General features: G+C 49.3%; 1 protein-coding gene and 2 long non-coding RNA genes across 36 annotated transcripts in view; 2 read left to right on the forward strand and 1 right to left on the reverse strand.

Annotated features, from left to right (window-relative positions):
* LOC101804034 (uncharacterized) overlaps nt 1-5,886 on the forward strand; it is a 19,728-nt gene extending 13,842 nt beyond the window's left edge. For 21 of the 32 annotated variants that reach the window (XR_005260322.2, XR_005260332.2, XR_011804258.1 and 18 more), the window contains 3 exons: nt 246-326; nt 3,007-5,545; nt 5,638-5,886. This is a non-coding gene — a long non-coding RNA (uncharacterized lncRNA). Of the gene's footprint in view, nt 1-4; nt 139-245; nt 327-3,006; nt 5,546-5,637 lie in introns of all 32 variants that reach the window. The other 11 variants (XR_005260334.2, XR_005260343.2, XR_005260344.2 and 8 more) reach the window with 11 other exon arrangements.
* LOC119713285 (uncharacterized) lies at nt 5,621-7,472 on the reverse strand. Its single transcript, XR_005260347.2, has 2 exons — nt 7,334-7,472; nt 5,621-7,091 (listed from the first exon to the last, which is right to left on the reverse strand). It is a non-coding gene; the product is annotated as an uncharacterized lncRNA (long non-coding RNA).
* NUFIP2 (nuclear FMR1 interacting protein 2) lies at nt 7,049-23,172 on the forward strand. Of its 3 annotated transcripts, none has more exons than XM_038165846.2 (5): nt 7,049-7,406; nt 10,044-11,753; nt 17,512-17,544; nt 18,143-18,197; nt 18,497-23,172. In XM_038165846.2, the coding sequence occupies exons 1-4, from the start codon at nt 7,253-7,255 to the stop codon at nt 18,193-18,195; spliced, it is 1,950 nt and encodes a 649-aa protein (XP_038021774.1). In that variant the 5' UTR covers nt 7,049-7,252; the 3' UTR covers nt 18,196-18,197; nt 18,497-23,172. The 3 variants fall into 3 exon arrangements, with proteins under 3 accessions (XP_038021774.1, XP_038021776.1, XP_027327975.1); XM_038165848.2 differs by having other exon boundaries at nt 18,802-23,172; XM_027472174.3 differs by having other exon boundaries at nt 18,143-23,172.
* Nucleotides 23,173-23,857: the final 685 nt, after the last annotated feature.

Here is a 23,857-nt window from a genome sequence, read left to right on the forward strand (position 1 = left end):
TCAGATGTAGCCCCGTCGCTGTAAGCACTGGGGGTTTTCTTCTGTCTGCAATTACCAGCTAGCAGCTGAGAGTCGAAAGGAATCTGGGCTATCTTTAGGAAACAAGTACCTACTCCTTGCCTCCTCCCAGGAAACAAGGTCCTTCGTTACAGCCTGTGGTGGCAAGGGGCTCGCAGATAAGGAAGGGCAGGAAACCTGCCAGACTCCACGTTAGCAAGTCTAATTTTTATTTTTTTTTTCCATAGTCTTAGCCCTGTGAGTCAGCATTTCGAGAGCTTGGACGCTTTTATAGCAGCAGTCGGTGAGATGGTACCAGGTGTGTGGAGGTATGTGTGTGTCTAAAATGAGCAACCTTTTGCCCAAATGCAGTCAAGGAAGTTACCGGTTGTATTTCTGAAATGGGACTAACGGGAAGCACGTACTGGGTAGGGACCCTGAATGGTAATTGCAGAGGAGTCATCTGTTACGGTAAGGAGTTTCCTAGTGAGTAAGGGAATCAGAACCTCATAAAGAAGGTTTGCTGAATATATTGTGTTGTCTCAGTTCACTTAACAAAAAGACTGGAGGAAAAAAAAAGATTATATCCCAGTTTAGTGGGATAAAAATAGCACTTCCCCCCTCAAGTGGTTATAGACTCATTTTACTCTGGCTTGTCTAGTCTGGAAGGAAAGCCCCAAAAACTGTACAGGTAACAGACCAAGTGCTGATGCTTCTCTTCAGGGCCCAAAACCTGCACTGGAGTAAGGAAGGTGAGCCATGGGGGACCTTGTGTCACTGCAGGCTGATCTCTGTGCATGTGAGCTTGCTGCCCATGCCTGGCTGGTCAGCCTGTCTGAATCCCATGGTAAAGGGAGGAAATGTCAAAAACAGTATGGATTATTTTAGATCTGCAACCTCAGTTCTGCAAAGGTATTTATTTTGAAAATTCTAGTTTCCATAGCAATGTAGTGCTGTTCTCTCTCATCTCTCTTCTATTACTCCAACCTCAGCAGCCATTAGATACATTATCAGTGAAGCAAGCCTTAGCATTTTTTTATCTTTAGGATGACTTTATATATGTTGGTTCCTTAGTGAATCAGAGCCAGTTAGTCAAGGATTGACTCACATCCTTTCCTGGGGCTGACATGAGGTCTATTGCAGTCTAAAGATGATAATGAAGAATATTACTAATTGGACTTGGTGTGTGAAGTCCTAGGCTACTTTCCAGTAGAGTGGGGGTCTTACATCTAGGGTTCTGGTTCAACTCCAGATGTGTAAGCTCTGTTAGGTCTTTAGATATTACTTAGGGTTCACCATAGCTTCACTAGGAAATAATAATATTGTTTAATGCGTATAATAAATGAACTGTTGGGAGTGTTGTTTTGTTCTGCTGCCATTTGCCACCCCAGAGGTGACTTCTGGATGCAGTTCCCCATCCCATTGTTAACAGAGTCAGTACTCATGGCTCATTCACTCTCCTCTTTCAGTAAATACCAAAAAGAAGCCGTTTCTTTAGAAAACAATACAAGCTCTTCGCTTCCTGGTGCATCTTGTCTTCCTGGTCAAGGAACTACTAGTTTTGCCAGAATACTTATGCGGGCTGGAATGTACCAGACTCAACCCTGCAGCAATGATGGCACGCAAAAAGCAAAGAAGTGGATGATTTATTCTGATGGTATAGTTTGCCTTTTAAGGAGATAGTTGAGGGAGTACTTTTGCCTATATGAACCACATCTCCACCTGGGGAGCTGTGCCAGAAAAACTGTTCTACAAACCCTTTGCTGTGCACGGTAGCCTCGTCCTGTAATTCAGTCCTCACAAGTAGGTAAGGAGTGAAGTAAAGGAAATTGGCTGGGAGAACAAGTGTGGCGCTGCGGACCAGATTCCGAGATAAGGAAATAGGGCAAAAGATGATGAGGTGAGAGTAGCCTTTAACTCTGTCCTGTGCAGTGTTGTCACACAGTAACCCAAACACCTGTCTTCTCTAAATTGGAGCATAGACCCATTGAGTAGAGGATGCAAGAAAATACTTTCTCTGTGGAAAATACTAATGGGAATCTGCTGTGCAGTGACCACGGCTTGCCCTGCAAGTCGTTACTCCTCTCTGCTGCCTCCTGTTTTCCTCCCTGTCTAGGTAGAGCTACCAGCTGTCCTGTTCGTGTTCAGTTCATCAAGTCTTCTGAGTAGATGGCTTTATAATGAGTAAATACTGCCCCCCGCTTCTTTTGAGCTCTCCGGGTGCTAGATACCTGGCAGAAATCTTCTCTTAAATCATAAGGGGTAGACTCTCACTTGTGCCTGAGAGAGTAATAGATAATAATCCTTCTAAAAGCTCAATTTTAGATGTTAATATTTACTTTTAGCTGAATTATGCCCATCCTTTGAGAATACTAATAATGCCTTGCTCTCCTCAATGTTGCGTGTCGGTGAATTCTCTCTATATTTTATGCAAGGCTTTAAAAGGTGGCTGCTTATCTTTTAATTTGCTGTTTTTTCCCCCTTCATGTTCCCGTGTTCCAATAATTTGAGATAAGGTGAACAAAAGTTCTCAAACTGCTATCTCTCTGCTACGTCTTCTGTAATACCTTCACTGTGGGCTTTTTGATTCACTTCCTCAGAGGTGAATGGTCCTGGGCTTTTTAATTTTCCTTCTGACAAGGGCTCTTCTCAGTCCCTAATCTTGTAGTCAACCATTGTTGCCCTGTATCACACAATGAAACAGCAATTGTAATAATAACTCAAATAATAACCCGTCCAGATTCAGTGTTCTGCCAGTGCCAGGCATTTTTAGGTTGGAGACCTTGAGTCCAAACACAGGTATTTAGGTCTCTGGGTGCCAGATGCTTATGTACCCCACGAGTATTTAAAAAAAAAATAAAAATGTCCCTGTTTTGAAATAAGTGCTCGGTATCCAAATGCAGTGAGAATGAAATATGAATGACTAGCACCCTTGTGACTGTTGTGTTGTATAACAAGATAAAAAGCGCTTGGAATTTGTGGATTGAGCTTTTTCCGTTTGTCTTCCAGGGGTCAAAGTCTACCGCGAGCAGTGACTGACACAATCCCCAGCCGAAGTCAGGCAGGGCCTCCTGTGCTCTCAGGTCCCAGAAGAGCAACCTGCTGACCGCAGGACGGCTTTTGCAGGAGCACCTTGGGAAGCTTGTGCTGATTTCTGTGGTCCCTGTGACGATCCTAGGGTGCAGGAGGAGATCCAGAACCGTCTGAAACCCCAGAACCAGGATTCTTGGAAATCCAGGACAAGTAACAGTAAGAGGCCTGGCTGAGGCTGACCACTAGCCTGCCTCTTGTGCTCCCTTTATACGTGTCCAGGAAGCAGCCTCCAGTTTATACGATTGCACTCTAGTAAACAATTTTTCATGCAGATATGGGCAGCAGATGTTACTCATGCCTGTGTGAACACTTCAATGTGTTTACAACAGGGGACATTCCTCAGATCCAGCCCTATTAAACAATGGATGTAGCCACCAGAATGAAGTCCCACTGGTTAAAGCCCTTCTGTTACAGCTTGCTCCGAATACTTTGAAGGGTGGTCACACCATCCTCGGGCGCTCGAGGGGATTGACTCAACAAATATGAGCAAAATAAAATTAGCTGGCTGAAGTGGCTGCAGCCCCAGCTGTGTCCCCACTGCCCAATTCCCAGAAGGGGTCATCCCTGCTGCAGGGCTGGCTCTGCAAGGCTGGAGCTGGAAGTCTCTGGAGCTGCAGCCCATTCTTAAGGGCATTAATGTTTGTCTGGCTCCCCAGTGAAACAGGCCAGGAAGTTTAACCAGAAGAAAAATGTACACTTCTTCATCTGAGGAATTCTGTTTGTTTAATTTCTCAGATGGCCTCACCCAGGATCAGAGAAGCTCCAGTGCTGCTTCACGGGCAGGGCAGAGGCAGGCAGGCAGAGGGAGGGATGACCTTCCCTTCTGGGAGCAGCTAACCATTACATGAGGTTTGCTGTCTCACAAAATTATGCCCTATGGATATTTTGGGTGCTGGGCTGCCTTAATTTTCTTGAAAGATTAACAGTGTGTGCTTATGGCATTTGTAAGTTGTGGTTTTTTTTTTTTTTTCCTTTCATTTTAAATCTACTTCAGCATGTGTTATTATGTAGAAATGTGTAAATTATTAGGGATAGGAAAGATAAGTGTCCGCAGTGTCCATTCCTACAATTCTGCTAAGGACTAAATGTTTTTTTTGTTGTTGCCTTTTAAGACCTCGAAGCCACAGCTTGCTATCAAACTGTCTCTAGAGGGTGAAGTCTTTAAAGAGACTGTATATAAATAATATACACAGTAAAGTACAAAAATGGAGTCAAGGAAAGGCCCCCCTACCTGGATGCAATTGTCAATGGCAGTGTTCTGAGCTCGGTGAGGACAGCCGTACCCCTGGTCAAGTAGAAGCTGCAAGGAGCACTGTCACCCCCATGATCCATCCTAAATAACCTCTACTTCTAGATCCGAGTCTTCCTCCAGCATTTAAATATCAGCTGGTGACTTGTGACCATATTGTACTGATTGAAATGGTATTGTTATAAACATAACTGGAACTATCCTCTCTTTTACTTTGTTAGGTTGGGTGTATTAGAATATAGGGCTCTTGGCAAGTTTGGATCCTTGCTAGAAACGAAAACATTATGGCAAAAAAAGGTAGGTAAATGCTGAACATGCTTTGTATAAGAGTCCTTCTCAGTATCTGTGCATACAGTAATTTTGATGTTTCCCAGTTTTGAGCTTTAAACAGGAGACACTTCGTGGATGAATTTCATAGTTTCAAGGTTTCAACTCACCCTAAACATTTAATGAAAATTAAATGCAGTGCCTTAAAGAGGGTTGCCTGTGAGAGGAAATCATTTATTCTTAGGAAATCATTGGAGTAGCTTCTAAGCTTAACTGCGTCTTCATATGAATTAAAAAATCACCTCAGGTCTGTCCAGGAAAACTTTCTCATGAGCTCTGTAGCAGTTGATTCATTCCTTGCTGCCTTCATTTTGCAGCGTTAAATGGCAGGCTCTCTGAAAAGCCATACACTTCAAAGCTTTATAAAATAGCCTTCTGAGTTCGAGCTAGAAATTATGCTGGCTCTGCCCAGCGTTGTGCCTGGATGTGGGAATGCTTGGCAGTGGGTGTGGAATTCCAAGGCAAATTACCTCTTTCCTTTGCAAGAGACCCTGCTGACTTGCCAAACTCAGCAGCAAGGAGGGAAACCGCTGCAGATGAGGAAGCGTGGAAGTCTCCTGTTTCTTTTCCACAGCTCCAGAGAACACCTCCCACCCAGCTGCACGTGTTATATAGCTGGTGCAGCGCTGCGCTAGCGAGGGCAGGGTGCTTGGTGTCACTCGGAACAAAGTCGGCTTGAAAGGAGAGCATGAAATAGCCCGACAATGAGAAATTTGTGCCTGCCCTTAATAGAAAGCGCAGCGTCTGAGGACTACGTGTCCCAGCATGGCACGCAGACGTCAGGGCACGGAGCAGTGCTGCATGCTGGAACTTGTAGTGCATGAAAAGACATCTCGGCACTAAGCAGGGTGTGCGGGGTGCCCGTGCTTCCTTCGCCAGGTGTGTTACGGGGCTTGGTGGGCCCCAGGCTACATTATCTTGTGTTTTTTTTTTTAATCTGTTTTGTTGTTGTTGTTGTTGTTTTTTTCCAGCTTTACATGGTTAATGTAAAACTGACAACACAGCGCTTCTAAGAAACAGAAGACTTGCTTCACCTTTCATGTACGTGCAACACGCTGCCCTTTGTATTTAGATTTCTGCTGTCTGTGTGTGCAGCTGATTTGTCCGTAATTGTTTGCTTTCTCCGGAGTCTTTTGAAGCCTGTCTTCAAGCCAGTTCCCTATATTAAAAATAAATTCTTCCAAGCCACCAATAAAATGTCAACTGTGATTAAAGCCTGACTCTTGGGTTCGAGAGTTGTCTCCTCAGCGCCGTGAGGTCGCTCTGAGTCAGCGGCTGCCAGCACCGTTACTCCGGGGAGCAGGGGCAGAGCCTCCCGTTCGCAGTCATCCTTTAAACGCTTTCACTGCGCCTTAAATTGCTTTGCAGTGTGCTGGAAGAAATGCAAACTGTAGGGCCTCTTGGGCACAGAACTCCTCTTTCAGGCACCTCCAACCTTGAAAAGGAGCCCTCGGTGTTAATGCAGAAGTTGGATTTGTGGTAGGGAGGGTTTTACTTTGTACGTGTTAAAGAACAGGGAGGGGGAAGCTGTGCTGGAGGCATATGCTTTCGATCGTATTCTGATGAAATAAAACTAAGGGAAGGGCTCTGTGTTTTGTGTGATGTCCTGCAGAGCAGAAATAAAGCCTGATCGGGCTTTCTGGACAGAGAAGCTTTATTATTTTAATTTCTTAAAATAACACACAGGTATTAAGGCTACAACTACAAGCCCTGAGAAGCTACGCAATCCTATTTTAAACACAATCCTATTTTAAGGATGGGCTATGCACCCTGTTTATTCATTTTGTGGCTATTATAAGTCTTTAATTACATGATTTTCTTTTACCGCTCACCCCCCCGGTTGCTGTAGGGCACACCACCACCACCTGCAGCTATTTCATCACCCTGAGCCCCCCACACACAGGGCTGTGACCCCAGCCAACACATTTTAGTGTCCCCCAACCCTCTCCTTACCCCTTAAACCCCCCCTGCAGCCCGACCCCTCTCTGCGACCCGGGGGGGGCTCCGCTGAACCAGCCCCCAGCCCTGCCACACCGGGGGCGCTCCAGCGGGCTTGGGACCCCCGAGGAACCCCCCAGCAGAAGCTCCAGACCCCTTCTCCTCCTCACCACATCCTCGGGAAGGCTGCGAGCACCCGTTTGTGGGACCCCCTTTTCCCTCCATCCCCCCCCAGCCCCCCTTTGGGGCCGCTCCCCACCCCACCCCCGCTCCCAAATCCCGCACCCAGCAGCTCGGGGGAGGCAGCACCGCCCCGAGCCGTGGGGCCGGCCTCTCCCCTCCATATTTTTTGACTCCCCCCCCGGGGTTTTTCCCTTCCCTTTCCGCCGGTCGGGGCGGGGCGCGGGGCGGGGGGCGGTCGCTGCCAGTCCTCCGCCGCCTCCCCCCCAGCGCCAAGCCGCGTCCCAGCCGCCGGAGCCTGCACGGCCTGAAAAAAAATATATTTTTTTTAAAGAAGGAAAACACAGCGAGAGGAAAAAAATATATATATAATAAAAAGGCACGGCACGGCTGCTCCCTCTCTCAAAAAAAAAAAAAAAAAAAAAGAAGAAGGCAGCGCCGGCAGCGAGCTGAGCCAGCCCCCTCCCCATGGAGGAGCAGCCCCCTCCCCACCACCACCACCACCACCATTACTACTACTACAGCCACCACCGCCCGCACAGCCCCTACCTGCCGCCGCCCGACGGCCGAGCCCAGCCCAAGCCGCTCCACAAGCACCAGGAGGCGCCGAAGCGGAGAACAGGTCCGGGGCTGAGGGGAATATGGGGGGGGGGGGAGGTCGTGGACGGGGCTGGTGACCTTCGCGGGGTGGCGGCGGGGCTTTCCTCATCCTCCTCCTTGCTCCTGGTCGTTCTCCTCTTTGCTCTTCATCCTCCTCTTCATCCTCCTCCTCCTCCTCCCCCGGCCCGGCTGGAAGCTTCTCCGCCGCGCTGGGGCCGCTTCCTGTCCGCCATGTTGGAGCCGGCGCGGCTGAGGGAGCCGCGGGGCCGCCGGCAGCGCCGGGCACGTGTGGGGCCGGCCCCGGGGCTGTGCGGGGAGGGGAAGGGAGAGGAAAAAAAAATAAAGAAAAATAAAGAAAGGGAGCGAGGAGGCGGTTGGGGATGAAGGGGATGAAGAAGGGGGTGAAGGGGGTGAAGGGGGGGGGGAGGCCGCCCCGTGTGGAAAAGTGATGAGCGTGCAAATCAATGAGTCACGGAAAGCGCAGGGCGGCGGCCTCCCTCCCTCCTCAGCCTCCTCTCCTCAGCCTCCTTCCCTCTTCAGCCTCCTTCTCTCCTCAGCCCCCTTCCCTCCCTGCCTCCCTCCTCAGCCTCCAGCCGCAGCCCCGTGAGGAGCCCGATGTTGGGGGAACCCCCTCAGCCCCCTCATGGAGAGGCCTCCTCCCGCTAAAGCACGACCTCACCCCCCCCAACACACACAGACACACCGCCCGTTCTGCTCATAAATAAATAAAAATAAAAATAAAAGCGGCCGGGGGTGCGGCGGGTCGCGAGGCAGCGCGGGGTGGGATGAGGAGTCGCGGTGCCATGTGCGTGGGGGGGGGGGTTGTTTTGGTTTGATTATTTTTTTTTAGTGTTTTTTTTTGTGTTTTTTTACGTCCCCCCCTCCATACACATACTCCTTGAAATCTTCACTTCCATCAGCAGGGAGCTTGGGGGCCCTGGGGCAGCTCCCTCCTGCCCAGGAGCCCCACAGGTAGCAGGGGGGCTCCCCACACACTGCCCCCCGACACCCCCTTCCTCTTGGCTCCTCACCTCCTTCCCACGTCCTCCTCACCCCCCAAAATTTGGGTCACTGCCCCCCTTGGCTCCAGGCCGGAGCCAGCCGCCCCAAACCTTGATTTGGGGCAAAACTCAGCTGAGTTGGGAAGCCTTGAAAACTGGGACTCGAAACTGCTGACACGCTGACTTGGTGAAATGGATTTTTTTTTTCTTCATTTTGTTCTTTTTTGCTCCTCGTCCGCAGTGGTCTCGTGACCGCGCGTATTGTTTTGTTTCGTTAGCTGGTGGTGTCAGGAGCCCCGAGTCGCGCAAGGTCAGCTGCACCACGTTACTCCTGAGCGGGCTTCCCCCGCTCGCTGCTGGGGAATATTTAATTTTTAGCCCTCGACTCAGCTGAGAGTCCCGCCCTGCTCGTTTTCTCTGGGATGAAGTATTTATGGGCCCTGTTCCGAGCAGCGCCTTTGGAAGTTGCAGTGGAAGTTGTGGTGGTTGGAGATACTCGAGTGTAGTAAAACCCTTTTTGATCCCTCTCGGCAAAGGGGGCTGTGGAATTTCTGTAAAGATTCCCTACAAGGATTCCCGTGTTCCCGAGTCGCGCAGAACTTGAGCAGTTACATCTGCCGCGCATCTGAGGCTCCAGGATGTGAGGATAACAATGATTTTTTTAGTATAGCTGCATAATTCAGCAGCAGCGGTGACAACAAAAACATTCTTTTCCAAGCTGGAGCCCTGCCCGCTCTCGGGCCTGGGGGACGCGTGGTGCTCTGCGTCGGCTCGAGGAAGGCGAGGTGGTTCGGTCTGGGCTTTCTGCTCCGCTTAAATCATGACCTCAAGACCTTGAGAGCCTTCAGGCCCGGAATTGAAGTCCAGAAGCAAAAAGGGGAGATGAGATAACAGCACAGTGCCCTGCTTTGGTGGGCTGGGGCCCTCACGGGCGCTTCCCTGGGATGTTCTCGGTGGGCAGGGGGCCGGTGGCGGTGCTCGGGGGACGTGGTGCTTCCCTCGCCTGCTCGGAGCACGTGTAGGGAGGTGCCGGTTGGAAATGACAGAGGAAATGCTGCCACCTTGTCTTCCCTCCAGCTCCCAGCCGGACTCGCACGTGGCCTTCGGAAGGCGGCTCGTTGCCTCTTCTAGAGGTGGCGCTTGGAGGAAGGTGGGAGGGAGGGGTGCTGGTGCCACAGGCCTGTGAGAGGACAGAGGCCGTGGAGCTGGCTCACAGGGTAGATGCCGAATTTCAAGGAATTTTGGAGCGAAGGCAGCAGGGCCCTCTCTCTTGAAGCATCCTGGGAATTTCCTCTGCGTGACCTGGAAATGGCAGCTGATGAAATAGCTCGCCAGGTTGCAAGGGGGTTTCAGTACAGCGTATTTTCCTTGTGTAGCATTCAAGTGCCTCTTTGCTTTATTTTGTTACCTGTGTTAAACACCGCGCTGCTGTTGGGTGAGAGCCGGTAGCTGCTGGTGCCTTCTGCTGAACCTTTCCTTGGCTTCCAGCAAATAAGGATGTATTTTCATGTATCGGAGAGCAGACAAAGTTTTCCTATTTTAAAACATCTGCTCGGCAAAACTGTATATGTTCGGGGCTGATTACAGCTTTTTGCAATCAGAAGTGTAACGATTCCCGTTCTAATTCTTGCTTTTTGTTGTCTTTGGCTTTCTTCTAGGCTATGGAGAGCTAAATGGTAACGCAGGGGAACGAGAAGTGTCGCTGAAGGGCCTGTGCTCTGATGAAACCACCAACCCAGGATCCAGGGTACCCAATGGCAGCCAGCAACTCGTAGACACTAATGTGACCCCAAAGCAGACCGTTAAGGCCGGTGCTTTGGGGAAAGCCGGAATCAAAACCAAGAACTTCGTTCAGAAAAATAGCATGGACAAAAAGAATGAGAAGTCCTACGAAAACAAGCTTAGAGAAAGTCAGTCCTCAGACAAGCCAGAGGGAGTGTCTGTCCCAAACGGCGTGGTGACCAATAACTCCAGCTACATCACCAATGGCTACGTAGGCAAGGGGGCCGATAACGATGGTAGCGGCTCTGAGAGTGGATATACTACGCCTAAGAAACGGAAAGGCAGGCGCAACAGTGCCAAGGGTTGTGAGAACTTGAATCTAGTACAGGACAAAATAATGCAACAGGAGGTCAGCACGCCGACCTTAAAACAGGAACTTGAGAGTTTCAAGCCTGATTATAGTGAACAAAAGGGGAACCGAATCGAAAATACTAAGCCCGTTTGGAAATACGAGGCTGGGGCTGGTGGAGCGGGCCGAGGAAAGCCTGGGCTTGGGGATGTACAGCGAAAAAACTCTGATGCCAAACCTGGGATTAGCAGCAAGAAGTTTGATGACCGGCCCAAAGGGAAGCATGCTTCGTCAGCTACGTCTAAAGAGGACTCATGGACCTTATTTAAGCCACCCCCAGTTTTTCCAGTGGACAATAGCAGTGCTAAAATTGTTCCCAAAATAAGTTATGCAAGTAAAGTTAAAGAAAACCTCAACAAAGCAGCTCAAACCCCATCCACGTCATCGTCGTCGTCTTCGTCATCTGCCGGGGAAACTCAGGCCCAAACATCAAGTCGACTGTCCCAAGTCCCCATGTCTGCTATGAAATCTGTTACTTCTGCTAGCTTTTCCAACGGGCCAATTTTAGCAGGGACTGATGGAAATGTATATTCTCCAGGGACCCAGCCACTGCTCACAACTGCTGCTAGTACTGTAACATCAACCTCTTCTGAGTCAGTACCCCAGGACATAAGTACAGCTTCGACAGCTCTCGAACAAAAGAAATCTAGCCTTTTTATCTACCCTTCAAATATGCAAACTGTGCTTCTGGGTACAGCGCAAGTCGACTTCCCATCGCAGACAAATCAGCAGAACCTGGGAGATATCTTCCAGAACCAGTGGGGCTTGTCGTTCATAAACGAGCCCAGCGCTGGCCCCGAAACTGTTGTGGGGAAACCTGCGGATAATCAGTTAATGGAAGTGACATTTCAAGGGGAATATCCTGCCACTTTGGTTTCACAGTGTGCTGAAATCATTCCCTCAGGAACTGAACAACCTGTGTTTCCTAAGGCTTACGAGCTGGATAAACGGACTAGCCCTCCAATTCTTAGCGCTATTCTTAAGCCTGGGACTGCTGTCGAGGGTGGTGTCGTAGCTTTGGAGTCGCATCACGCCGGTGAGCTGCAAAAGGCAGACACCGGTAGCCAAGGTGCTTTAGTGTTTCTTTCAAAAGACTATGAAGTAGAGAATCCTCTGGCCTCTCCCACGAACAATTTGTTAGCCTCCGCCAAAGAACAGGGGTACCAGAGAGGCCTAGAAAGGAAAGATAGCTGGGGTTCTTTTGACCTGAGTGCTGCTGTTAAATATCACACTAAAGGTAATGGCTTAACGCGCTGCCTGAGGGCATTCTCTGTTCTTCTTTTTCCTTTTTATTTTCCTTTGAAGTGCAATGCAATATTATAACGCGGTGTATTTCTTACAGCAGTTCTGATTGTTTTAGAAATGGGCTCTCTGCTTGCATATGTCTAATGGCAATAACGGTTTGGGAAAATTCCTGTAAAAGTTATTTAGCTTCTGCTAGCAGCTCGTTCCTCTATTCCAATGGACAAGCGTAAGTGATGTCGCTAGGGGTAATGGCTAGCTGTTAGCATGTTTTGCATTTTAATTCCTATGGAACAAGCAGGTCTTCCTGTCCTTCTTGGCACTGGAAGGCGTTCGGTGTGTAGGTTCACCTGCCCTGTTCCAGCTTTCCTGTTACCGAGAGGACTTCGTGGTCTGTGCTCGCACCTCTTCCACCAAAGTGTTGCAGCTTCTCCCCTGGGCAGATCTGGCCATGAAATCGTGGCTTTAAGGAAAGGAAAATGATTCCTGTGCATCTCTGGCTCCTCACGGTGTTATTTTTTTTTTAATTTTATTTTTTTTAATTTGTATTTTTCAGCACTCCCCCTACACTTTTCTCTATCCTTCTTAAGTATTATGGCAACAGCAAGACAAATCTCTGCGTATCATCTCTTCTGCAAGCTGCAGATTGAATTTTCCTGTTCTCTTTGTAGGCCAAATCTTTCAGATGATTTTATTGCTTTCATGGAGTCCTTTGTAGTCTGGCTCTTTTTTATTAAAACCTGAAATGACTGAAGCACGATACGGGTGCGCAGAGCTGGGAGTGAGCAGAGCAAAGGCTGTAGGACAGCTTGCTCTCTGCTTTACCTCTGGTCTCGGCCCCAAAAGCTCAGAGGTCTCTCCTAGGCCTGGCTGGATGCTAGGAGGAGCTGAGATTCCCTTTTGGCACAGTGTTTTCTCCCCCTCTGGCAAACACAGGGACCTTTTCTGTTCTCCTCCACATTGCCTGTCCCTGAATCCCCCTGCCCCAAGGGTGAAGAAGGCAATCACCCATTTTGTGGGGGTGCTTCCATGTGTGTACATGGGTAATGTCTCATCTGCAGAGGGGTTAGTGTTTGGGTGGCTTTGGCAAACTTGTGTTTTGACCCACACAAAGTAATAGTAAGCCCGGTCACTTAAAAGCAATTCATTTTTCGATAGATTTTTATCTGGGCCTTATTCCTCCACCCTCTGCTCGGTCTATTCCAGCTTTAGTGCAAGCTTTCTGTACTCATTTCTTGTCTGCCCGCTGCCTGAATTTAATTTTCTCATCAGAAATGGGGTGCCACAAGCCTAGCGTGGTGTAGAAGGGAAGTCCTGGGCAAATCCTCTTAAGTTTGCAAATGTTTCTAACATTTAAATTTGTCTCCTTTTGTCAGCCTGGACTTTCTTGTACAAAAGTAACCTTGTCCAGCCTCAGCAAGGCTCCTCGGCTCTCCCTTTCTCACCGGCTGCGTGAAAGACAGACCCCAGTAAAACAATAGTACCAACAGGAAAATAAAGACCACTCCCTTCCCATGTCCTCTTAAGGAGGTGATAACTTCAAAGTCTGGCTGAGTTCAGTCTTTCTGAACTCTGAGGTTAATTGCATTCAGCAGCAAGAGCAGACACCTCGATCGCTCCTTTTAAAGCTCTGCTTTCTGCTCCTTCCTCTCCTGGGCAGGCATCCCCACGTGGGCTTTGCTCTGGGCAGCCAGAGCGAGCACCTTGGTGCTCGGCTGTCCTGGGGACACAGGGCTCCTGCCCTGCCACTCCTCTGTGCCTCATTATTTTGCAGGCTGTGTCTGTGCCAGCTGCAGGGGGTTATTTAGGGGCACAAGATCACGGGGGTGCCAGCAGTGCAGTGGCAGGGTGCTCCGGGCAGCCTGAGTTCCTCTTTCTCTGCAGTCTTCGGGTGCTGTTGTGGGTGTACCAAGCAGAGATCAGTCTAGGGCTTAGTACATTTTCTGCAGTGATGCTGGATGCTGTGTTTTGGTGTTTGCTGGAGGCTGTTGTGGTGAGTTTAGTGTAAGTGATGTTGGAGGAACAGCGTTTTCCCTGCCCTGTGCACGATGGAAAACCCCAGTGCCACCGTCCTGCAGTCAGACCGTGTGCGTGCCCTCCTCTGTCACACCAGACCAGAAATTATTTGGCAAACGGAGCTGCTGGGGAGCAGTTTGTGGGGCAGTAGTGGTTAATACCACATGGATCTCCATTTATCCTGGGTTATTTTCCTGGGGTCCCAGCCAGGAGCCAGCCAGTCCCTCTGCAGGGGGAAAGGAGCAGCTCTGTGCCCGGGCAGGCGCTCGGGTGTCGTGGGTAGCCGGGTCCTCGGCTTGTTTGGTTTGGAGTTAGAGAGGCCGGTGAACTCCTCCCTCTTCAGATCAATCTGTTTGCCTTTGAGCAAAGTCTCCATTGATCTCGGGATCTGCCCTGCCTCCGGGGTTATGGCCACAGAGACACGATTGCGGGGCAAGGACGGGGACGAGCTCGGGGCACCTGCCCTGGTGCGTTCCCTGCCCTGAGCTCCACGAGCAGTAAATCCAGCGCAGGCAGCACGTGGAGAGAGAGTGAGACGGGGAGATAGCAGCGAGGGCTGGGCTTCAGGACAAGCAGCCTCGCTGTGCAGCGATCCTCCTGCCTGCCTGCCAGACGTGGGTGCCAGCAGTGAGGTCCTGGCCGAGGAAGCTGAGCTCCTTTATGCACCCGGGCTGCCTTTTCCCCGCAGGTCGGGGTGCTGGGAATGTTCTGGCAGGGCTGCTGCTGCGTGCTCCTGGTCTTGGATGCTTTTCATGTTGCTTCCTGTCCGCTCCCGCTCCGTGCTGTTGCTTCCCTTTTATTTTATTTTATTATTTTTTTTTATAAGGGCAGAGAGGTTCCCCTGGTCATCCGACCTGCTCGGGTGTAAAACGTGATCCACGTTCTGGTGGGTTACGCTGTCTGGTTGGAGCCAGGATTGTGAGCTTTGTGGGGGAGGCTGCCAGGACCAGGAAGGAGGGGATGCTCTCACTCAGGGGCTTTGTTCCCCCCTGGGTCAGAACCAAAGCTTCATCCTGGCATGGCATTGCCAAAACCCTCGTCATTTTGAGGCTGGGTCTGGTCCTCGCAGGTGGTTTGGTCCTTGAGAAGAGGAGCCTGGGAGTATCTCAGCTTTATTTCCGCTGAAATCAACATCTTCCCCTTGCTTTACTCCTCCAGATAGCTGGATGAAACATTTCATTCTGTAATTTTTGTCAAGGCTGTGCAGAATTTCTCTGTGATCCAGGCTGAGGGTGCCCACGGCTTGGAGCGGGCTCCGTACGGCAGCAGTTGTGCTTGGGGGCTCGCTGGCATCCCGCTCACGAGCTGAGGAGAGGGTCAGTGAGGTCTTACGGTGGCAAAGACCACGGAGGTGGAGGAGAGAGGGACCTGCAGCAGTTTTCCTCTGCTGCCTTGCCCCCGAGTTCCTGCCTGCGCTGCCGCTTTGTTCCTTCGCGGCGTCTCGGCCGCGCCACGGCTCCGCTCGCATGAAGAAGCAGAAGAGCGGCGTGGAAAATAGAGCGAGGCAGCGTGGGCCAGCAAGGAGCTCGCCGGGATGGGGAACTGGGTCAGAAGGAACGGCAGAGCTGTGAATTCAGCAGATCTCGTCCTTTGCATCAGGAAAGAGGGGGGGGGAAGCCGTGGTTTTCTCTCCCCCTCAGTGGGAAGGGGCTAGGGCTCAGCCTGTGGGCTGTGGGGCAGAAGCTGATTTAATTCTTCAACTCTCTGCTTTTTCCACTTGGCAGGAACCGCTGCCCAGTGGTATAACGATGAGTCTCTGCAGCATCAAATTTTTAATTTTTGCTTTATTTCCTGGACAATCCCTGAGCATAATCATCGTGTCCTGCGGAGCCATCAAACACGGATGCTCTTTCTGGGTTATTTTCTTTTCTAGCTGTTCAGTTTAGGGACGATTGTCACTTTGTGTTAGGTTTATAAGAGCAGAGAACATCGCACAGACTTTTCTTTGCAGGGGCATTCTCTCTAGCAAGGGAAACGTGTATAAAAGTGCCCGTCTTAACGAGATACCACATAAAGACTTCTTCCCCTCCAAGGTTACGCACCGATCCTGCTGTAAAGTTTATTGCCCCACGAGGAGCCTCAGTGCAATTCACCAGAGTGCCTCAGTCCATTCCTGACATCAAAGCCCTCCCTGCAGCCCCCTGGTTTATTGGCAGTGCCCACGAGTGGCTCCTTTACCCGCAGCTCGATTGTGAAAGCCCTGGAGGAGAGGTTGGACACGGCTTTGGAGGTGACCTCGTTCGGCCCCCGGCTCGGAGCAGGGCTGGCTTTGAAGCCAGGTTGTGCAAGGGTTTGTGGCTGGCAGTTATTTATCTACCTGCAGCTCGTGCTGCTGGCAGGCAGCATCAGGAGTGTCGGGAAGATTGGATATCGTGGTCGGCTTGCTTGTGCTGCTCGGTGTGGGATGTGGGTCAGGCTGAGCACCCGCCAGCCGCTGCATCCACGCATTTAGGGTGTACGGGGTGCTTCACACCACCCTCTCCCCTACTGCTCCTTCAAGAAGTAAAGGAAGGTTGTTTGGAGTCTGAAAAGGGTTGTTTGGTTGGTTGTTTTTCATTAGATTACAGAATTTTGGTACTTGAAGTTGTTTGGTGGTGGTCCTTCAGCCTCTGCCTCGGGTTCGCTGCTCCGACGTGGAGGAGCCGGCGAGGTGCGAGAGCAGCTTTCTGCCCCCTGCCTTTGGGGAAGAAAGCTGTGAAAATTGATGCTTTTCGGCGGTTAGGAAATGATGCGTCTGACTTCACGGTGAATGGAAAACCCGATTCTGCTGGAGGGGATTTTGGTAGCTGGTTTGCTTCATTTCTGGGGCCTCGCCCCTCGGGGTGAGGGAGCTCTCGTCCCGGTGGTTCGGGTTCCTCAGTGAAAGTAAAGCACTGCTGCTATTGGGAGGCAAAAATAACAGCCTTGGAACGTTGGGTCAGGGCCTTCCTTACAAAAGGCTGAATTGTGCCGAGAGGACAGGTCATATTTATCTGCATGCAATTTCCTGCCTCGGGGAGCTCGAGGTCGTAGGGAACAAAAGCCGAAGGGACACAAGCCAAGGGTTTTGTAGCCTTTTCTCATCTTTTTTCCCTCGTGTGCTTTACCTGTTGCTTGTGTTGCAGCCACGCGAGGCGTTGTGTTGTTCAATAACCTGTTGCCATCCCTGCTCCCACCTGTGGCGGCCGTGCTCCCCTCTGGCAGAAGGGAGGCTGTAAAGATTGCTCCTGCAGCGCGTGCTCCTCCTCGCTGCTCTTTTCCATAATGATGCCTCTTAATCTTGGGCGCAGGGTACAGTTAGCGTCTTCATAAATATTCCAGCTCATAAATGCAACCTGCGAGCGGCTGGCTATAGTTATTTTGAATAGGTCTCTAAAGACCTACTGTGACTTAATTTTTTTAGGGGCTTAATTTAAGCGGAGCAGCCTTCTGTCGCTTCTTAATGCCAACGAGGAGAACATTTAACTTCCTTGTTACTCCGTAGGTAAACAAGGGCAGGCACGTGCTCTTCCAGTGAGGGCTGGGGGGGTCGGGTTGGTTTTTGTGCCATGGTGGAAAACTGGGGAAGGAGCCACGTGCCGCTGGAGCATCGCTCCCTGGTGTCTGCCGGTGCTGTTTGGCAGTGGCCTTGGAGCAGTCATGGCACCGCCACTTATGGTGTCGTATCACACTCCAGAAATCAAAGCCTGTTTGGGGTTGTCTGTAAGTACCACCCAGATGCACCTAGTAACAATGGTCTTCTCGTTTTGTCTTCGCAGAAATGGAAACGATTTGGAATTTGCAGAAGCAAGGTAAGGATGCAGGGAATAACAAGCAAACCCGGTCACTGTCCTGCTCTGACCTCTGGGATGGGTCTTGAGAGCCGGCCGTGCCGGTGTCTGGAGATGCTCGAGATTTTTGGCGTTTGCTGTTTGCATCTCCTTGGGTTTATCTGTGCTGGGATCTCTGAAAGCCAGGCCAGCAAGCTGTGCCGTGGCTGTGGGAGGCTCTGAGTGAAGCAGAGCACCTGAAAGAAAAACAGAGCCAGTCTAGATTTCATGAGTCTTACGCATGTGCATGTCATAATTGTTCTATTTTTCTGGTGCTGGGCGTCACACCCAAGATTAAGCTTTAGATTTGGGTGCCTCCCCCCCCATTTCAGCTGTGACCACAGTGTGGGGAGAGCGTTATGTGGGGCCTTGTGCTTCCCATGGTGTTGCTGCACGTGATGCAACGAGGGCAGCAAGTGCAGATCTGCACGGAGCCAATGACCTGCCTTTAATTGCACCTCTTTTCGGGGTGGGAGGCTTTTGGTAACAGCTGAGGATCTTGCAGGTCTGTTGGGAATATCTTCAGCCACGGGTTCTGGAAGTAGCTTGCCGAAAACTTAGGATTTTGCTTTCTTTCCAGATCCCAAAAGGATAATCACCTACGATGAAGCCATGGATCACCCGGATCAATGAAGGTAGCAAGACAAGACTGCCTGTTATAACCTTTCTGCAGCACTCGTGCTGTTCGTGGGGGACAAAAGGCTTTTATGCTCCTTCTAAATCTTCAGTGCAGCAGAGGAACCATAACTAGAATCACAGGATAATATATACAAATATATAATATAGTTATTTAAAAATGGCGACTGAAAGTAATTAGACTTCTTAAGGAATCTGAAAATTTATTTCAACGAGACTACACACGTGATTATTTAATCTCCGGTACTGAATAGATTTTTTTTTTTCTTTTTTTGTTTTGTTTTGTTTTTGTTTAAAGAGTGAATGCAAGTGATTAACAAACACAGACTCGATTTACAAGCCCAGTTCTAAAGTTCCTGCTGTCGTCTACATGGGCAACAGCAACCCACTGGAGAGGCATTTCCACTTGACAAGGTCTCTGTTTCTCGTTCTGTGACTGTAGTGACACACTAATCACAGGGAAATCAGGATGATTCACCATCCTTCATCTCCCCTTTCCCTTCCACCTCCCCCCCTTTTTTTTTCCTGTTTTGTTTTCCATTGAATGCTGGAGAAACACCTTGAAGTTTGCAGAGTTTCTTTTTTTTTTTTTTTTTTTTCCAGAGAATTATAACATATTTTTGCCAGGAGTAAAGCAGCCAGTCCTATTTTGGGAAAATTGTCTTAAAGCATCGTTCTTCTGGGGGAAAGATGGTAATACTGCAGTTCTAGGATGCATGGTGAAGTCACACAGTTGACCTGGCTCCGGTTACACGTTGGACTATTGCAACTGAAGAGTTGTTTCGTTTTAAAAGACAACATGGAAAACTAAATAATTGGTTTAGGCATTTAATATGGTTTAAAAAAAAAATACAAAACAGACAAAAAAAAATCAACAAACACCACTGTTCCCACAGGTTAATGCCGTTGTATTACTGGGAGCAAAAAAAAAAAAAAAAATCTCTTGCTTTCAACGTAGGTGCTTCATACTTGCTCTGTCTGTCTCCTAACACTACGTGTGCTGGATTTTTTTTCCCATTTTCATTGAAAAACTGAAGTGGAATTGAGATCTGCTAACTCTCACCCTTCTTTAATTATTTTTTTTTCTCTTAAAAAATTGAAAAAAAAAAAAAAAAAGGAGGAAAAAAAACCACAAAAATTTTAAAAAGAAAAAAAAAAAAAGAAAAATGGGAACTTGAATCCTTTTCAGTTTGTCTGTAGATCACCGATGGCTGGGCTCCCCGCACCTGCCCGTTGGAAACGCTCTTTTATATTTTAACGCAGTCTGTGTATTTCCGGGCTCTGCTTCTAATTATCTCTTAATAAAAATATATTTTATTACAAAAAAATGGAGGGCTTAGGAATGAAAATAATAATTTAAAAAAAAAATAATGAACGAAAGGAGAGCTTTCTAGCAGTGGTAGCGAAGGCTGCTCAGCCTGCAGGCTCCAGCTGTGTAACCCGCTCTGTCCCGTTGCAGCTTGTGTGTGGCACGTCCAAACCGTCTGGGGGCTGCGTGGTTCTCGTGGGGGGGCTCCCGGTGGGAGGATCGGAGGGTCCAAGGCGAGAGCCAGCAGTGAATAACCCCAAAAGCAACCCCGAGGGGTTTCTGGCCCCTCTGAGCTCAGCTGAGCCTGGGCACCCAGCTCAGCAGAGGCGCTGAATCCTCCGGTGAGGCTGGATCCTCTGGGGCATTACAGGAAGCAGAGAAGCCCAAACCTTTCGTCTACCCCTCGTGCTTAGATTTATCCACTTTTTTTTTTTTTTTTTTTGTTAACGAGTATGTAGCATGCCTTTTTAATTGTTTTTCTTCTTTTCATGAGATTGTTCCTGGACGAAGCGCTTAGGTTCACGGTGGGACATGGAAACTGAATTCTGTACCTTTTGTAAGAGTGCTAGCTTTCTGCAATGCTTCGTTTTAAAAGTTTGACTCTGGATTGCCTACTCCATTTTCTGTATTAAGTGCTATATAGTATAATACCCTGGTATGGTACTATATAGCGGCGATGTATTGTATCAGTCCAAGCTCAGAAATTTGTGGTTGGCCAGTCGCTGGTAGTTCTGTTTCACCTCTAAACTGTATCACCCTTGCAGGTGTGTGTAACTTGCAGATGTACAACATGTTTACAGATGTGCCCTACATCTAGTCCTCCTACCTTCCTGGTTTTACTTCTGTTGAGTCTCCCAACTGCTTGCCAAAAGTCGGAATCGCCTCCCGCTCCGCTGCGAAAGAGCCGGGGGCGTTCCTGAGCTTTAAGGTGTTGAACAAACTGGACAACGGGGCTGGTGGGAGGGGTAAGGGAGAAGAAAACATTTTTTTATTATTATTATTTTCAAAATGGAAGAAATGTTGAAGGCTGATGGCAAAGTTTCCAGTTTGTTTTACTGGCTTTAAGGCTCTGCTGTGTATTTATTTGCCTTGTGTAGTCACTTGTCGCCTTAAGGGCTGGGTTCCATTACAAAAAAAAAAAAAAAAAAAAAAAAAAAAAGACAAAACCAAGACCTGTTTTGCTCCCCTGGGGGGTCTGAGCTGTCCTGGTACCCTGCCCCGGCTAGGAGCTCTGAAGGAAGCACGGTGCACACGATGGGTGGGTTGGTTGGTCCCCGACGTCCGTCCCCGCTGCTCTGTCTCGCGGCCCCGTGCTGGCCGTACCCACGCGGAGACCCCTCCTCTGCTGTGTCTCTGAACATCCCCTCTTCAAACACCCGTCTGTCTGTCTGTCTGCACGAGCTCCTCGCCACGTGCTCGGCACGACGTGGTTAGGAAATCCTTTTTCCAAGCTCTCGTGGTCGCAGCCCCGCCACTGAAGGCAGCGCAGGTTTGGTTAGGTAGCGCCCGGAGCCAGGCAGGACCGTGGCAGAAGCTTTTCTCTGTGCTTTGTGTAACTCGCCCTGTCCATCTGCAGTCCTCCCCAAGTCCTCACACAATTCCTTACTGAGCACTTATTAAAAATATCTTAAGATTTAATCTGTTTTCTGATTATTTTTGTGTAAACTTATAAAAAAGAAAAAAAAAAAAAAAGGAAAAAAAAAGTGAAATTGAGCTGTGACTAATTTTAGCATGTTGAATTAATGCTAAGGTGTTCCTGATCGGTCTCATGGTTTGTTTGTTGGACTCAGAGTTTTAGTACTGTAGCATAAACCAAAAACAGCCCGCAGGGGGTGCGCAGCCCCTTGCCCAGGGCTGGGGGCGTCCGCGGCGCGAGGAGGAGCGTGTGGCTCTGGTGCCATGGCTTTGGTTACGCTGAGCTGAGGAAGGTCAAAACCAAACCCCTCGGATGTGTGCAGTGCTGGGAAGTGGCTCTAAGGGTGAAATTACCACCTGGTTTTGTAATGGCTACGAACTAATTCAGGTTAAGGCTTCTTTCACCTTTCTGTTCTCCTCGGAGGCGCTACGTGTCCCTTTCTGCCCGGTTCCCTTTTTTTTTTTTTTTGGCTTCCTATTTATTTGAGTAGTGATTCCTGCCCGAGACGGGGGATGTGCAGGTGTGTGGGCATCCCTGCGGCGCTGCTTTCTTCTCTGGACAGAGGTTTGGTCTTTCCTCACCTCTTCTGCTTCCCCAGCGGGTCCTGTAGGGTGTCTTTGGGGTCTCGTGCACCCAAGGCTTGGGCGCATGCTTTCTTGGCAGGTTGGGGAGCGCTTGGTGTGCTCCCAGAAGCTGCTCTGTGCAGAGGAAGGCTCTCCAAGCCCCTCAGTCCCCTTTTCTGGGCCTGTTTGCCAGGTGTTCAGCTTCCAAGGTCCGCTTGCGTTTTGGTTTTGTTCTAAACCCATCTGCGAAACCCGTTTCCAAAATCTCTCCAATTTCAGAAAGCTCTCTGATAACACGGGTAGCTCCAGCATCTGCTTTCTGGTGCTCACCTGCTTCAACCCATCCCCCTTCCCGAGCCTCCAGCGCCGCTGTTTGCCTTCCCTCGCTGCTGTGAGCTTCTTTTAAACGTGGATTTTCTTCTAAAAGAAAATTCTCGCTGGGTCGCGAGCGTGCCAGCTGCTTGACGGGGGTCGGTGACGGGGAGAGCCGGCTGGCTAAATCAGAAGGGAACTCGCTTCCTGCTTGGAACAAAATTAAGAGATGGAAGTTGTCCTCTGAGCCGCGTGTGTAATTAGTGCTTTTCACCTTAAAGAGAGCATCACCTCAGCACGACCGCATCCTTTCCAAAAGAGGCTGGTGGGTGACTGCGGGAGCACCTCGGGCCGATTTCGGGACTGCTCGTGCGCAGCCGGTGGCTTTCCCCTGCATCCAGTTTTTGCTCTTGATTCAGCATTTTCAGTGAATTGCCAAGGTGTCCGGAGCTTTCAGGAGTCTTGTCCCTAGCAGATCTTTCTGTATGTCTGTGTGTAGTGATTTGTTTTCCGTGCAGAGGCTGTTTACAAGGGAGGCGAATAAGGTCAGGAGGGGAGAGAACGAGGCTAACCGTAACTTAAAGCTGCTACAAAAAACTTCACCCGGGTGCAGAAGGCAGAGGAGGGCTGAGGCTGGGAGACTGCTGGCGTGGGGAAAGGAGCGAGGGTGATTCTGGCTTCGGCCACCACGAGGACGAGGTGTGTTCGGCCTTTCCTTGTGAAAAAAACCCCAGCGCAGGCAGCCGAGAGCCGCGAGCCTGGACTGGGCGCACGGGAGCAGATCTGGGTCTCCTCTGCCGGCTGCGCCGCCGTCCAGAGCTCACAGAGCTTTAGAAATTTGCACAATAGGTGTGACGCCGCAGGGTGAGGCTGGCTTCCTTGTATCCTGCTGGAGGTCCTCGCGAGTGGCAGCGCTCGGCAGCGCGGTGCCGGGAGATGCGGGAGCTCCAGGAGCAAGGCGTTACCCGTGCCGTCACCAGGGGATGCTGACCTGTATTTATCATGACTGTTAATCAGAAAGCTTCATCGCGACGTGTCCAGAGCCCTAAAGCCATTTTGTAAGATAGCAGTATCCCTTTTCTACAGCCTTATTAATGAGTAGAGTATCTTTAAAAGAAAAAAAAAAAAAAAAACGGAAAAAAAAAAAAACAAAACTAGTTCATTTCTTTCTGTGGTATGAAACTCGTGTACTGCGAACATATGAACGTTTAGCAGAAATACAACTTACAGTTTTCTTAAGAAAAACAAACTAAAAAAAAAAAAAGACAAAAAAACCTGTCTGCTTTCCATACAGTCTTTCCTCAGGTGCTAAATAAGGGTTCCAAAAATGGATACTGCTTTAGGAGTTTCTGCTTTATTCTTAAAATACATATTTTTTTGCTTAGGTGTTGTAAAGATATTTTAACAAGAATGTTTTTTTTAATGTAAATAAGATTATGCGTCTTTAATTTTGTTGGTTTATCTCCTTTTTGTCTATATTAAATAGTCTAATTTTCATTTTATCCTTTTGAGAAGGACCCTCTCGTGACCTTCCTCGAAGACATTTCATTGAGTGTTGCTGCATTTGAGAATGAATCTACAACTGTTCATGTCTTGGATTAATGCTGCTGCTGCTATAAGTAACCCTGAAAATCAAGAATGTGTGATGCACTTTTTTTACATGACCATGTAGTTCCTCTGAGGATAGCTGAACCCTCCTGTAACACAGCCACTAACTGCGGGGAGCTGGGAGCTGGGGTGTCGGAGAGGGCTGTACCCGATCCTGGTGCTGAATTTCTATGCAAACGCAAGCAAAAGGAGAACTCTTAACTTGAAAGAACACTGTGCTTTTTTCTTTTT

The sequence above is a fragment of the Anas platyrhynchos genome, chromosome 20, assembly GCF_047663525.1.
Source record: "Anas platyrhynchos isolate ZD024472 breed Pekin duck chromosome 20, IASCAAS_PekinDuck_T2T, whole genome shotgun sequence".
Lineage (NCBI taxonomy): Eukaryota > Metazoa > Chordata > Aves > Anseriformes > Anatidae > Anas > Anas platyrhynchos.